Genomic DNA, 16,814 nt, shown 5'->3' with positions numbered 1-16,814 from the left:
TAAAGACTCTGGAGTGCAAGTGTGATGTCAGAACAGAGAAGGTGTGAGAGGTTCCCACACTGACTTTGAAGCAAGGATGGTCAGCACACACAGGAGGAGTGCATGAAGTCTCCCAGGGGAGTGTATTGGGTAAAAGAGAGGCGAGTCCAGCCCAGCCCAGAAGACCATCCCCAGGGAAGGGGAGGTCAGAGAACAGAAACCTGCCATGGCCAGCCACAGCTTGATGAGCAAAAGTCTGGATCATTCGCTCAAATATCTGTGGGGTAGCTGTTGTAAGTTGGCATTTGGCCAATCAATGTAGGATGTGCCCAGATGAGATGGGTAGGAACAGAAGCCAGATTGCAGTGGTACAGTTTGGAAGGAAACAGGAAATGGTGGCTATCCTTTGACCATTTGTGTTTTTACTGTGCATTAGTGAGTGTGCATTTTTACAGTTCGTTCTTCATGCAAACCACCAGACACTGACTTTGGTCCTGAGCACCAGCAGCAGGTTGCTAAGTGAGCATGTCCAGGTGAAAAACTTAAGCAAGTAGTTTTAGCCCACGAGAAGCTCAGAGATTTGACATTATTGAGACTTTTTAAGATGTACTTTTATTATTTTACTTGTGTGTCTGTGTGTCTATGTCTGTGTCTGTATGTCTGTGTATGGATAGCCATAGAGGGAGGCCAGAAGTTTCTGGTCCTCCTGGAATTACTAGAATTACTTGAATTACAGGCAGTTGTGAGCCACCTGACATGGGTATTGGGAACGGAACTCTGTTCCTTTGCAAGAAAGTATCTGATTGTTCAAAGGGCTACACATATACATCAGAACCCTAACCACAAGTCAGGCGGGGCAGGAACTGAGGACCAGGTGCCGTCCATCCTCTATGGCAGTTGTTGTGCTTCTCTCTTCATTCCCAAGTCCCTCAAGACTTCTTCAAGCAGCATTGCTTTCCTCTGTTGGTTTTGATATCTTCAGGTTCAGTCCACAAGGACTGCTCCAGCAATAACCAACACCAAGAAAGACAGGCATAGCTACTGGTTGGACGGTTGCTGAAGCCCAGTTCTTAAAACAGGACACTATCAGTGAAAGCCACAAATCTCTGACACCTTGTAGCTGTGACACTTCCTTTTAAAAGGAGAACATTCTGTCCTGTGTCTCCACTGATCTGCCCCAGGACCACACACTTTCCAGAAAACAGCAGCATTAAGCACAGTTCCACTGCCGGCCTCACTAAATGTTCCAGCCCCTTTACTGGGGTAGGTTTCTGTACAAAGAATGCCAAATATAGAATTTGTTTAAATAGAGGCTCATCTTCCTCAACCCTCTGCTAGGATGCTTTGTCTCACATCTAGTGTGTATAATGCATGCTGTTCCTCTCAACACTGCCTCTGGTTATGGGCTTAGAGAAGGGGCCCCGACTTGGCAGGGTGCAACGATTACTTCCTTTGAGTAGGTGGAGTTCCTTCACAACAACTTGTCCAAGGTCCTACAGTTAGGAAGTGACAGAGCTGGAGGTTGAGCCCAGGGACTCTAGCACCAGAGCCCCACATTTCAAACCACCATGCATAACTGCCTTCTCAATGTCTAAGTCTCTCTTCCCCTCCCCTCCCCTCCCCTCCGGTCAGAAATTGATGTTATTCCCATAAGTACTGAAAATGAATAAGGGTATTCCTTACTACACTGACTGAAACATTGTGTGAGGATTAAATTGAAACAGTTCGTGCTCGGTCTTGATTTTTTTTTTTTTAATTAATCAAGTAAACAATCTGGTTTTGTACTATATTAACAAAACAACCAGTATATTTCCTCCACTTGAGGAGTTGGAACATTTTCACACAATTTCAACTCTATGCTTTTAAGCCCATTTGGTAATATAGCCTTTGGTCATGTGTTTTCTGCTGTGTAAACACTGTAATTGTTGACACTGTCCCCAAGGAAGAAGCCAGTGCTCCCAGCTTCTTTGGAGGCTTGGGCTTTTGACAGCTCTTACCCGAGAGGGCCAAGGCTCCAAAGGACCGCCTCGCCCACCCATGTATATTACAGATGCTCACTGGGAAGCGGGGAGAAGGAATAGCTTCCAAGTATAGAGTGTAAAAGCAATAAAAAATTGATAACCACCAAGGAAAGTCTGGCTACCCCAACTGCAGGGTAGCTCCTCCCCTAGCAGTTTACTGACAGTCCAGGAATATTTATTAAATTGTAATCCATTAAGTAGAATGTGCTCCTGGAGCTCAACTCCCTCCCTCCACTTCTTTGGTCTTTTTGAGACAGGACCTCCTGTAGCCTCAGCTAGAACTCTATGTAGACAAGGCTGACCTCAGCCTCACAGAGATCCTCCTGCCTCTGCCTCTGGTGTGCTAGAATTAAAGTCATGCACAGCCACACCTGGCTAGGAGCCTCTTAAAATCAGCAAGGTTTTAAGTTATAAAAACAATAACTTTACTTTGCTCTTTCTGGCAGCTTTTGAGTTTTCATTCCATGATCAGTGAATAGTTTTGACGCATCACTGGTACCATTGGTTTGACATCCTCAAGGAAGGCAAAAAATGTATTTCCTACATTTTAGCCTCTTAGAAAAGAAAGCAAATGTTTTTCAGTGTCATCACTGTGTAGCGCTGTTTCGCTCAAAACGATTGCTACTGTGCAAGCAACTTTCATGGAGAATATCCATCGACAGCGGCTTAATTAGTGAGCTCAATTCTTGCTCTTCTCAAGTTTTCTTTCATTGGTGTCATTATTTAATTTCCCATACTTTTAACTTGTTGATGACAAGTTTTGAAACTGTCATTTCAAATGTTTAGTGATATGGGTGCAGACAAGCCCCATCCCTTGGATTTCATCTTGACACATAATTAGTGTGATTTTCATTAGCATAATAATGGTGATGGGGCTGAAGGAGATAAAGAAGCTATATTCTAACAATAATGGAATCACTTTCATAGCAACACATATCAGAACATGTACAGATGTCTTCAATTTTTTTAAGAGTACAGTCCTTCTTTTTTTTTTTTAACCATTGTCAAATTCTGACAGCTGCTATGACTTGTTTTATCCTTAATTCTCTTCTTTTTAATGGAAGGGCATCTTCCATTCATGACTCCAGCAGTTTTGCCCCCTCTAAATGAGACAGAGAAATGCGAGTCTCCCTGGTGGTCCATCTTTTCACAGCTGCGTTCCAATTCCACTGTGACATCAAATTACTAATTATAGGTGAGCAGACTGCTTTTTACAAATGACAGTCTTAGCATGCTGCCAGCTAGCAGGCTCCACAGCAGGGACTCTGTGTGAGTAAAAGAAAACATAACTGGACTCACTTGATATCCGGGGGATTTGACCTGACTCTAAAAAGTCTGTGTTTGGCCGGGGCAGGGTGCTGCTTGGGATTTACACAAATACGCATTTTTTTCATTCTGTACAGATCTCTAAACTCAAGGCTGGTTTTCTTGAGTAAAGTAAAGCCTGTGCAGTGGGAGTTGTAAGGTCATGATGAGAAGATGCCTTTTAACACACCACCTTTGGCTGAGACCCATTGAAAAGAAAGCAGCTGCCCTGCAATTGGCATTTCTATAACTGCATTAGCAATAATCATTGTTGACACTTTGATAATGGGCTACAAAAAGCTGCCTCGTTGATTCTCATGCATGGTGAATTGCACTGGCAACTGTCACTGGCTCTGACATTTTACCTATTGCTGACTGAAGGTTCTAGAGAATTCACCAGCAATACCCTCCCATCTAAAAGTGCTTTCCTAAAGCACATCTTTTAAGATCTTTAAATGGTCCCAGATAATAATTAGTGACTACCGTTATCTGGTCCTTGCAATTAAAGGCAAAGTAAGGAGGATGCCAAGGTACCAAAACACAGTGGTGTTTTCTTTCTCCAGCTCTCCTTTATTAAATCCCTGCCTTTCCACTGTGGGTGAGCAGTCAGCTCAAGTCAGATTGTCAGTGGTTTTGACTCTTGAGGCAACTAATGCTTTAACACTATTCTGTATTCTCCTCTCAAGATAGAAAGGCATCATTTTCCTTCATCAGCTGGCACTAAACACCAACCAGAGGACAGGGCAGTTTCCCTTCAGGATGGAAGCAGGACTTATTTCATAGACCTTAATTTTTCTTTTTCTGAAGTGCTGAGGAGCAAACTAAAGGCCTCTCACATGCAGCACAAAAATTCTACCATTGAGTTATATCCCCAGACCTTAAAGGCAGCAGCAGCAAGCATTCAAGAACTCTACCACTGAGTTCATTCCCAACCCCAGACCTTAAAGACAGCAGCAGTAACTTCAGTCCCGTGGACCAGTGATGTGTTATAAAAAGTTTGGGAAGAAAGACAGCAGAGAGTCAGGGAATCTGAGCCCAGCCTTGAGGGCAGGAAGGGAAATACCATTAATGGAATGTTTGGGGTTTAGAGATAGGTCAGATGTAAAAGGATTTGATTGGATCACGGGTTCTCATGCTTCAGAATTTGTGCAGGACTCTGGTTTTAAATGAAGCCCTTCTGGACCCTCCTTCAGAAATTTTGGGCAGCAGCAGAGCATGTTTGGGGAAGTCCTAAACTTGACAGTCACCAAAATTCCATCTGTTCTATGAAAAGGTTAAAGTGAATGCTGTTACCTATAGGAAATTATTCTGAGCTATTGTATTAGCACTTGTTTAAGCAAGACATTGGAATACTGTGAGTAAGCCCTAGGGCATTCTGGGAAGTGGAATTGTTTATGTTGTGTGTGATGCTGGGGCTAGAACTCAGGGGTTTCCTTGCATGCTAGGCAAGCATTCTTCCACTGAGCTGCATCCCCTGCCTCGGAGTGGGGATTTCCAACTTTTAATTCATTTGAAATTTTTCCTGGCTGGTATGCCTAGCATGTGAAAAAGAGAGAGGGAATCTCACACAGTGTGTCTAGTGAGCATCTTCCAGATTTGGGCCCAAATGGCAGCATTAAGTCCTCAAGCCTTTTTGACTTAGAGTGGTGTGTAACATCTCAGTTACATTAAGACTAATTCTCGTTTTGCTGAACAGAACTCAACTCAGCAACACAAGCACACACAACTATGTTAAAGCGTGTTTTCTGCCCATATTTTACATATAAACATTCTAAACTAAAATTGGGAAACTCTCACATATAGATGCTAGTGGCAGATGTATGGGGCTCTCTTTTTTTGTTGTTGTGGAAATTAAGTTAGTAGTGACCTACTGGGCCCTTTCCCAAGCTGGGACCTTATGTAGACATTCCATTTATGTGGTTAAAGGTCATTATATGCCATTTTGTGGGAAAGCACCTGTTATCTCTGCTACATCTTTGTGAACATTATCCATTGCCTTATGTATCAGATTTGTGGATTAGCTGTTTGGGGAAGCAGAACTGATTTTATTATAAATCTCTAGCATCTCTTATTACCCAAAATTGATACCATACATATGACATGATTCCATCCAATTACTTTCCTCTTGGCTCCAATGTAAGGATTACCTAAACTCTCTTCCTTATAGAAATAGTTCTGGGGTATGTTTTCAACTTTGTAGAGTGATTTTTTTTTTTTAATGAAGTGTTTTTGGCAAGCACAATTTTATTTTGTTTCACAAGTTTATTTTCATTTAGGTGAGTGTGGAATAACAAGTAAACTGGGAACATAAGCCGTCCCTAACATAAGCCTGTAATTACTATGCATTTTTAAAGTTGTATATTCAGCTTGGTGTCACAATAACAGCCCATCAAAGAAACACCGGGTAGTACGTAATCTTTGACATCAAGGCCTACAGTGAATTTTTTTTGAGTTACCAAATGAGCACATGAAACAAAACTTCATTTCATTCTAAAATACAAGTCCTTTAATCACAGTGTACTATGATATATATTATCCTCTGCATTGAAACCTTCTGGTACCAAAATCCTGTTTGCATTAAACACTCAAGTGTGACCGGATGCACTCCATCTTCCTAACAACTTTTCTGTGGAGACTAAGTCAAAATCCTCACTTCATGTTGCCTAAATGTGCTCTATGCATTTTAATTTTAAGAAAACAAGTCCTTTAATCACAGTGTACTATGATATATATTATCCTCTGCATTGAAACCTTCTGGTACCAAAATCCTGTTTGCATTAAACACTCAAGTGTGACCGGATGCACTCCATCTTCCTAACAACTTTTCTGTGGAGACTAAGTCAAAATCCTCACTTCATGTTGCCTAAATGTGCTCTATGCATTTTAATTTTAAGAAATACTATTTTTTTTATTTTCCTGTTGCTAATAGACATTTAAAATACAATTGGATGTTTTATATAAAAATGTAGAATGATAAAAAATATTCTGTGTTGGTTTAGTTTGAATTCTAGGTGTTTAAAGTTATATGCTGTGAGTTTTTTTTGTCAAATTATAAACTGGAAGATGATTTAATTTTTTTACTCTAATACAAAAGTCTGTGTAAGCTCTGGCTTTATTAAACCTTAAAATGGACTATGGACTAAACGCTACAAATGCAGAAGTTGCATATCACAGAACCTAACAAAACCATACACATATGTACACATACATGTGCACACATAAGTGTTAGCCCTTATTTGAAAAAAAAAATTTAATTCATTTAGTTAAAAAATGTATTTTTGGTTTTTTATTCCTATTCTATAAAACTTCATAGTAATTTGATGTTTTTAAGTATAAAATGTGAACTAATAAGTAGTTTTATATGAAGCAGAACTGTTTGCGGTCTTGCCCTTTACCTGCACTACCCAGCTCCCCTAGGAAGGCAGTGGAGTCCTGCGTCTCCTTCCCCATGAAATTGTTGTCTCTCCCTGGTCCAGCTCACTTCCACAGGTCTTTGCCAAGCCATCCAGGGAAACTTGTGGTCATTTCTGAAAAGGAGAATGCTCAATTTTGTAGCTGTTCTGAAAAGTTTTAAGTCTCATCCTGGCTAGATCTCCCCCAAAGGATCCCGTATCTCTTTTTTGAGCCGTAGGGGATAAGAATGAATGGAAACTGATCCCCATGCTGGCTCTGGTCGGCTTTGACACCTCAGGCCCACCAGACTCTCTGTTCCTATTCTTCGTCGTTTCTTAAATCTTCCCCGTCTTGACCTTGCTCACTATTGTTCCATACTTAATTTCCCACTATAGGAGAATGCAGAGTTGTGAGACTTTATGATACTGTGCTTTAAAGAAGCTGAGTGCTTTTCCCTTTATAGGAAGCCATTTTTCTTTTACAGCTCATAGCAAGTTCAGTGTCCCCAGTGGATTCACTACCTCCTAAGAATGAATTCATGACTACACTGTATTTTGGTTGTATTTTCTGCCTCTTAAGCTTGCAGCTCCAGTGTTTTTGCTTTAGGTCAGCAAAATAGCATTCACTAAGCTACCCACTATTATAATACGCTCAGTCAGAAAAACCAACCCATGGAACATCAAGACAAAAGTCAGCAAATTTCTGCATTATGCTTTATTCTGTGTATTTAATAACTCATAAATTTTAGATAATTACTCCAAAAATTATCTAATTTTTATTATACAGCCATGTTTTATTCTTGAGTTTCAATATTTAAAAATGATTTTTAAGGGCTGGAGATATGGCTCTGCTCTTGCAAAGGACTCGGATTCAATTCCCGGTATCCACATGGCAGCTAACAACTGTCCATAATTCCAATTCCAGGGAAAGTCAACCTCTGCAGGCATTGCATAACAATGCATGCACTTACACATATGTAGGCGATACATTAATACACATAAAAATAATAAATAAAGGGGCTGGAGAGATGGCTCATGGCTCAGTGGTTAAGAGCACTGACTGTTCTTGCAGAGGACCCACGTTTGATTCCTAGCACCCACAAACTGTCCTTAAAAGCCCTCTTCTGACCTCCACGGCATTGCACAACACGGGTACATTCACATACATGCAGGCAATATACTCATACACATAAAATAAAAATAACACTATTAAAAAAATAATAAAATATTTTTTAAAAAATGATCTTTAGTGAGAGTTTTTTACTGGGATATCATCTGCAGATCACAGAAGATTCCCTAGCCAGGAGATGGGATGCAGGGTTGAGGTTTGACAAGTAGGTTTGGAACTGGAGTCATTGAGGCAGGGCCGTGTCACCACAGCTACATCTTGTCCAGTGTGTCCCCTGTGCGCCCCTGTCCCTGTGTGTCCTGGACAGTGACACTTGCATGCACTAGGTCTATGAGCTCTACCAACAGGGCCTTCAACATAAAGGATGCTGCATCATGAATCCATGTAAGATGTGCGACTAGCCAGTAAAAACTGAAGACAAGGGAAATCTTAAACATGGTTTTGATTATTGATAGCCTAAGGTGAAAGAGTCTGTTTCTGTAAAACACCAGAAAGGAAAGAAGAAAAAAGGGAAACAAACTCCTAGTGAGTTCTTGTCGGCCAACACTCTATGTCATTCTATTCACACACTAACCCCATTACATAGATATTTTTATTTTCCAAATTGCAGCTTGTATAGCATTGTTACATGAGACATCTTTTCAATTTTTTATTTATTATCTTTATTTTATATGTACGAGTGTTTTGCCTGCATGCATGTAAGTGCGCCGATATTGTGCAGTGTCCTTGCAGACCAGAAGAGGTTATCAGATCACCTGGAACCAGAGTTACAGATGGTTGTTAGCTGCCACGTGGGTGCTGGGTACTGAACCCAGGTCCTCTGCCAGTGCTCTTAACTGCTGAACCATCTGTCCAACCCCTGTGACATCTTTTAGAAAAGAAAATGATCTTGTTCTGAGTTTGTGAGTGACAAGCTTTTTCTCTAGACAAGCCACACTTGGAAATATGGCAAGAACATACCAAGAACTGTGTGGCACACACCTGTCAACGAGCATGACTCATGTAATCCTCACAACAACCCTCTACTTGATAGTTCCCATTTAAAGATGGGAAACTAAGCTGCAAGGAGAACAAGTGACTCGCACAGTCCCACAGCAGATCATTGGAGGAGCCAAGATAAACCCAGGCAGCCTGCGTTCAGTTGTGCACAGAAGCTAGTGCTTTGTTCTGTCTCCCCTAAGTAGAACTAGAGGCACAGAAGGTCAGCCTAGGATCAGGCATCACCCAGCATGCTAACGTGAGGACCGATGGACGCTCATCTAGATGCAGGATGCAGACCCAGGAGAGCTGGGTGCCAGGGGTAGTGGTGTCCTCTGTTTGTACCATTAGCTGTGCTTGTATGTTTGGACGTCACAGCAGTGAGAGTTGCCTGATCTTGAGTCCAGCCCTTGCCTTGCCTGCACAGAGTGAATCTGGATTAGCACGTGGTCACATGAGGAACCTCGCCTGTCTGGGGCCTTGGAGAAGCTCTGGAGACTCCTGGCCTGTGCCAGCCCAAGACTGGACACACTTGACAGGGGTGTGAAGGAAGAGCAGGTCCCTCCCAGGGAGGACTCCTCGGGGCATAGTGATTGCCCTCCACACTTGGAAGCTCCCTGTCTCTGTGAAATTGGCTTAGTTACTTCTCAGTGAGGAAGCATTCGGCCTGTTAGTACTTAGAAAAGTTGTGACCACAGGCTGGAACCAGCCAGGGACAGATCACAGTAAAGAAACATCTCCAGGCTGGCTTCAGTCTGCCTCCTACCTGTTTCCAAACTAAAACACAGTAATGAGCCAGACTTCAGGAACAGCAAGCTTGGGCAGCTCTCCTGGTTATAAGCAAGCCAGGCTCTCAAAGAAAGGGTAAAATCCCTTGCTTCATTGAGATCTCTGTGCCATGGTTAACGTGCTGCTAGTTGACATCACCTCACTGGGTAGTTTTAGGTCAAGAGTTTATTAGATTCATTAACTCGTATAGTGGTAGTTTTCCTTACTTTAAGAAATCAAGTTTCAGGGCTGGAGAGATGACTCAGCGGTTAAGAGCACTGACTGCTCTTGCAGAGGACTCGGGTTTGATTCCTAGCATCCACATGGCGGCTACAAACCTTCCTTGACTCCAGTTCCAGGGCAATCCAAAGCCCTCTTCTGACCTCCACGGCATTGCACGACACAGGTGCACTCACATACATGCAGGCAATACACTCATACACATAAAATAAATATAGTAAATAAAATATTTTTAAATGGAGTTTCAAAGATAAATGCTTTTCATTTTCAGAGTTACTTACTGAAAATTGTTTCTGAAAGCTAAGAATAAGATTTTCTCAAGTGTATCATTATCAGTAATATAATCTTGGTTATCTAATTCTGAGAAGAGGAGGGTTTCAAGAAAATATTTTGTGTGCAGTTTCCCAATATGGAGTACTAGTTTCAAATTCATACAGTCTGTTGAATGTTCACATCAGTGGTGGTAATGATGATTATGGTGGTGGTGGTGCTAGTGGTGGTGGTCATTGCGGTAATGGTAATAGTGGTAATTGTGGGGATTCAAGTAGTGATGGTAATGGTAGTAGTGATGGAGGTGTGATGGTGATGATGGTAATGGTGGTGGTGGTGGTGGTGGTGGTGGTGCTAGTGATGGTGGTGGTGATGGTAATGGTGCTGGGGATTCAGGTGGTGATGGTGATAGTGGTAGTGATGGAGGTGGTGATGGTGATGGTAGGGAAGGTAGTGGTGATTCATGTGATGGTCATGATGATGGTGGTGATAGTGGTAGTAATGGAGGTGATGGTGATGGTAGGGATGGTAGTGGTGATTCATGTGGTGGTTGTGATGATGGTGGTGATGGTGGTAGTGATGGAGGTAGTGGTGATGGTATGGATGGTAGTGGTGATTCATGTGGTGGTCATGATGGTGGTGGTGATGGTAGTGGTGATGGCAATAGTGATAGAGGTGGTGATGATGGTAGTGGTGATGATGATGGTAATGATAATGGTGGTAGAGGTGGATGGTGGTTGTGGTGGTGGTGGTGGTAGTGGTGGTGGTGGTGGTGGTGATTCAGGTGGTGATGGTTGTGGTAATGGTGGTGGTGATGATGGTGGTGGTAGTGGTGATTCAGGTGGTGATGGTGGTTGTGGTGGTGGTGATGGTGGTTATGGTAATGGTGGTGGTGATGATGGTGGTGGTAGTGGTGGTGTGATGGTGGTAGAGATGGATTGTGGTGATGGTGGTGGTTGTAGTAATGGTGGTGGTGGTAATGATGGTAATGGTGAGATAGTAGTGAGGGTGGTGGTGATCATAGTAGTGATAATGATAACAAGTAGGACTCACTGTCTAAATGTGTCATACAAATTCCCCTGGTGATAGTAATCATGTGTCATTCAAATTCCCATGGTGGTGATGATCATGTGCCCTACAAATTCCTGTGGTGGTGGTGATCATGTGTCATACAGATTCCTGTGGTGGTGGTGATCATGTGTCATACAAATTCCCCTGGCAGAATAAGTAAAAGTCAGGCTGCCTGGGTTCCCACCTCAGGTAATCAGTTTCCAAGCTTCAACACCTTCATTAACTTGTATAATCTTAGTTCCCTTGTCTGTAAAACACAGATGAGAATGATGCCTAAAGTTGTTGCAAAGTGTGATGATGTATGCGACCAAGAAGCTGCATATACAGTGCTTAGCCCAGTACCTACAGCTGCCACAGCAGGTGGTGTTCTCACTCTGCACACTAAGAAACAGCTTGAAGAGCTCCAGAAACAGGGTCCCTAGCAAGGCAGAGGTAGACCCGGAATTGGAGCCTGGGGATTCATGGCTCCAAAACTCTAACGTTCCTCAGCACAGGCTTGGAAGAGCATCTGGAAGGGAGGCATTCGCCCACCAGCCTTGGACTCGTCTCACAGCTGCCCTGCTGAGGACTAGCTTTTGCCTCTTGATCCTTCCAATAAGCCCTTAAGTCTTTTAACCAATCTTGTTGCCCTTTTTTGAACCTGATCCAGTCTAAATACATCCCTAGTGCCTGTGAAATTCATAAGTAAGCTTAGTAGTACAGTGCAGGGTGGCCAGAGTTTTATGAGGTAGGATTAGACTTTCCCTGTCACATGAGGTAATTCTGCTGGAGTGAGCCTGAAATGACATTCATCTTCATTAATGTGACTTGTGTTGCAAACGCACCTGTAATGTGTAATTTATTGCCTTGTCTGTGGTCCATCATCTCCGTCCTCAGATTTCTCAAGTTCACTCAAAAACAAAACAAAACAAAACCCTCTCCAGTTATTTCTTACATATATAAATGAGTTGTAAAATCAAAGTGGATATCTTAATCCCTAATAGCCCTAGCCCCACACATCCCAACCCCAAAACATAATTACACAAAAGCATTCAAAGTGTCTGTTTGGAAGATCTCCATCCTACTCAGCGCCTGTGTTTCTTGTGGAGGTCTGACCACACCCTCTGTCCTCAGGCGGCCCTCATTTTGCATTGCGGCAGCACTTTTCTTCTTGCTGTCTGCCAAATAAGGTTTGTTAGACGTTAGGGTTTGTGTTTCACCTCCACCTCAAAACGCCATCATTTGGGGCTGGGGTAGTTCCGTGGGTAAAGTGTCACGCAAGCATGAGGACCTGAGTTCAGATCCCTAATACCCCTGTAAAAGCTAGGCACAGTGGTGTGTCTCTGTAACCCTTTGGTGGGGGATGGCGGGCTGGCAGGAGGATGCCAGAACTCGATGAACAGCCAGTCTAGCCAATCCATGATCTCCAGGTTCAGGGAAGAGACTGTGGCTCAGAAACTACAATGGAAAGCAATAGAGGAAGACACCTGATCAGTCTCTGGCCTCCATAGACATATGTACACACGTGTGTGTACTCACACTCACACATGCATTCCTATCACACACACAATCACATTTACATTTCTCAGTCCACTTGAAGTGACTTTAACATTAATGTGCTGTCTCTGAAGGAAGATTTTTACTCTTTAACATTTATTACATTTTTAATATGCTAATGACAGACAGGGAGTTCATCTCTAAGCCCCATTTTTTGTGAGGAACAGCACTCCATTTTTACTTCTCAAGACTATCTCAGCATATAAGTGAACCCTGGGTGACTCCTTTGAGGAACACACCCCACACTTGGGTCTCTCCCATCTCTGCGGCTCTGCTTTGAGAAACCCATGCCCGTGCCCTTGGGTACGACTTACTTTGTTTTGCACCTCTCCTCTTCATAACCCTCCTACTTCAGCCTATAACTCCCCCTGCCCCAAGAAAGTGGGCTCTAACAAACCATAAAAGTGTATGAAAACTGTCTCCCTCTAGAATTTGACCATCCGGATGTCTTAGATGCCTTCCTTTCTGCCCACTAGCTACCACGCTCATCTCCCATACAGGAAGACAAACTCCTTTACAATAGAGGTTTTTACCTGTCTGTATCAGCATCCCTGTCTGTGACAATAATTCAGAAACTGCCTGTTGAATTGAACACTTGAATTTCTGAGATTTAAGTGTCTCCTTTGTTGACACTTATTGACAGTAGTTTCAGAGTTGCGTGGCAGCTGAAATTTTTTCAAAGTTAAACAAAATTAATAGCTAAAGCTAATGATTTAGAAATGTGTAATATACTCACATGTGTTTGTATCTATTAGTCAATGTGACTGTATCTAAACACGTGTGCACTTGATGAGGTGATGGGGGAAAGTGTACAGTTCAAGCATTTGAAAGACAGCACAGTAGACACACCCAGTGGGTTTTCTTTAGCTGGAAGCAGTGTCTGAGCCAGGAAGGTCCTTAATGGAAGAAGGACCATTCGAGATTTACTATTGTGCTCAAAAGGGCAGTTTATTGCATTGGATTCCATGCAAGTGAAAGAAATAAGCCATGATTAGCAGAAAGGAATTGGGAGAGGGTGGTTGTTGGCTTTTGAACTCTCCCAGAGTACAGACTGCACAAAGTACAATCTGGCCTAAAACCAGCTGCCTGTATTCCATTTGCCACAGCACAAGCTATAGATTGTTTTCTGCCGTAACCCATTTTGCCAGTTACCTAGTGCTTCTGTATTGGTGGGTAGAAGTGCAGTTGATGTGCCTGCTCAGACTCTTGGCTATTTGTAAAGGGTAAATCTTCTCATCTTAATATACTCTATGTTAAGAAGTTACTTTGGTGTTACCCAGTGGGAACAGAATTTCCTTCTTGTGTAGTGAAGAGCAGAAAGCTGGAAGGACAGATGGCGAGCTTCTGACTTCATGGTCTCCATGACACGGAGCACTACAGTAATGCGCAGGACTTGAGAGACAAGAGAACATTTTATTTTGAAACTAAAGCTCAATTTAGACTACCCAAGAGTCAGTCAGAGAGTGGCATTGACTTGTACGATTGAGGGTTCCTAACAAGGCATTCCAAGAGTATAAGTTCTATACTTGGAAAACTTCTTGTAAGAAAGTGGATCAAGGAAAGCAGTCAGATTTATTCCTTTGAGAATCACGAAATGTGTCACAGAATGTTGTCATGATGTGAGACATGCCTATTCCCCCATTCCTGGAGAAAACACTTCCAGGGGTCACAGCTCACTGGTGCCCCCTGGCGGTGTCAAGCAAGCCACCTTATACTTCATTACCTTGGATGAGACCCCGCTCTGCTTGGGTCCCTGAAATACGGTTTCTGAGATTGGAGAGGGTACATGGTTTTCAGGTTTTATTCAAGCTTCTTTCCTCTTTTCCTCATTTGTTTTAGGCCAAAGAACTGCCAACTTTAAAGGATAATGACTTCATTAATGAAGGCCAAAAGATTTATATCGATGACAACAACAAAAAGGTGTTCCTGGAAAAACTGAAAAAGGATGTTGAGGTAAAAACCAAAAGAAAAACTCCAATGTATCAGAATCAAGTCTGTTGGTTTTGAGAGCTTTTGACTCACCTGCTTAAATCTTCAGCCAAGGCAAAAATGTATAGATTTTAGATCTACAACTCACATATAAACAAATGTACCTTGTATTATGGGATCTGGTTTTAGATGGAGTGTGCCAAGTCAGGATGACAAAGGCCAGAGAGCCGTGCCGTCGTCTGTAGCGTATCCCCATTCTCAGGGCCCTCTGCCTGGGTTGGTGATGATGTCCTGTCCTATGTGGGAAGAGCAGAGTGCTGGGTTCCATCAGACAGCAGAGCATGTAGAGGAAACACTGATCTTGGGGCCTCAACATTCTTCTCTCTAATCATGTCTTGTTGGTACACACAACCTCACTTCATGTTTCCATATCTCCACAAGCTGCTATGACACCATGAAGCCAGAGAGCCAGCCTTGCTATGTCAAGGATCAAGTAAGGACAGTTTAGGCATGTAGTCCTGTGTGAGGGTGGCAAGAAATGGGACCTGTGTTCTCCTGGGCTAAAGCCTATCTCAAAAGAGGTCTCTTTAGATGCTCATTTCTTTTTTTTTAATTTATTATTTTTATTTTATGTGTATGAGTATATTGCTTGCATGTAAGTGCACCCGTGTCATGCAGTGCCCACAAAGGTCAGAAGAGGGCGTCAGATTCCCTGGAACTGGAGTTATAGATGGTAGTTAGCCACCATGTGGGTGCTGGGGTTTGAACCCAGGTCCTCTGCAAGAATAGCCAGTGCTCTTAACCACTGAGCCATTTTTCCAGCCCCTAAATACTGATTTCTTAGGAACTAAAAATAGACCTCTTCCTACTATCTTGTTTCGTATAAAAGGCATTGCAGTTTTGTTGATGGACTCCCTAGTTTCATTCTAGAAGGAAACTTGGAGTTGTTTCCTTAGAATTTGTTGAGCTTCAAGATGGCGAGAGAGAGTTCTAATTTAGGCATTTACTCAACTAGGCTATTACTTTTATTCATGTGCGTGCACTTCTTTTCTTCTTTCTTTGAAATATTGTTCCCTGCATACTAAGATCTACCTAGAGAAAGGCTTTGTGGAAGGGTTTCCTCTCTCACGTCATTAAACACAGGCCATTAGGACAAGTGGAACCGGAGAATGAATTGTCTCGTGGCTGATTCCTCACGAAGGCAGCAGTGGCTTAGTGTCGTCTTAATCTTCTGACAACTCTTTTCACTGAAAGACACTCAAACTGGCCAGGTTTGCTTTTAATTGTTTTTAGGTCATTTAACCAAAAAAAAATTATATTATTTTAACTTCCATGCTACACACATAGGTTATTACTTGCAAAAAATACAAGTGAATAAGGTCTTTTTATTTTTTAAGTTAGACAAGTATTTTAAGCATGTAACAGTCTTCTCCAGCCTTTTATTAATAAACAGTTCTTTTCTTTGGTTGTCTGTGCTCATTATTTAAATGCACATTAGTTAAGCATTCCCTCTTTATTTCAAAATCAACTTTATAAACTACCTGACAATTAAGAAACACATAGCATAGAAAAAACACTCTCTTAGGGTTTTCACTTACTAATCAACAAATCTTTGATCTTAATAATATTGTTTTAGCAGTTATGATAAGTAGGCCTTAGGGTGATCCATGACTCTTCCAGAAAACTTGTTTTCTTTTTTCTTTCTGTTGGCTGGACATCACTAGGATAGTTGGCCTCCAGACAGAATATAACCCGGGCAGCTTAGACTCACAATCAGACCATGAGAGGCCCTTAGTGCCTTTGTGATCTCTAATAATACTGTTGATTAAAGGACTGGATAGTTTAATCTCTCACATGTAGCTGTTTTGTGGAAATAGAGGCAGAATGTGAGGTGTACTTTCATTTTAAATATTTCTCAATGGCTGATAATAGTGTCTTTGGTTTTGAAATTCATGCAGAAGCATCGTAAAAAATTTAAGCAGGTAATTATGGTGGAGTAGCTTGACATCTGATCTTGATAATGAGACTAGAATTTAATCTCATTTTTTTTTCTTTCATCAGTTCCATGCTTTCTAATTTAGCTGACTGGACTGACTACCAAAATGCCAGTAGTAGAGTGAGTGGTCTGTGTGTGTGTGTGTGTGTGTGTGTGTGTGTGTGTTTATTTTCATTTTTTGTTTTCTTTCTATAATGTTT

General features: G+C 42.1%; 1 protein-coding gene across 2 annotated transcripts in view; it reads left to right on the top strand.

Moving 5' to 3' along the window:
* Positions 1-16,814, top strand: part of Pip4k2a (phosphatidylinositol-5-phosphate 4-kinase type 2 alpha) — a 172,940-nt gene that overhangs the window by 143,842 nt on the left and 12,284 nt on the right. For both annotated transcript variants that reach the window (XM_008831721.2, XM_008831720.2), the window contains one exon: positions 14,529-14,642. In XM_008831721.2, coding sequence (XP_008829943.1) covers positions 14,529-14,642 — 114 coding nt within the window. The remainder of the gene's footprint in view (positions 1-14,528; positions 14,643-16,814) is intronic.

Source organism: Nannospalax galili, unplaced genomic scaffold (assembly GCF_000622305.1).
Source record: "Nannospalax galili isolate Female #2095 unplaced genomic scaffold, S.galili_v1.0 scaffold14, whole genome shotgun sequence".
In the NCBI taxonomy this organism is placed as follows: domain Eukaryota; kingdom Metazoa; phylum Chordata; class Mammalia; order Rodentia; family Spalacidae; genus Nannospalax; species Nannospalax galili.
The sequence above is the reverse complement of the archived record's forward strand: the minus strand, read 5'-3'. Positions and strand labels throughout refer to the sequence as shown.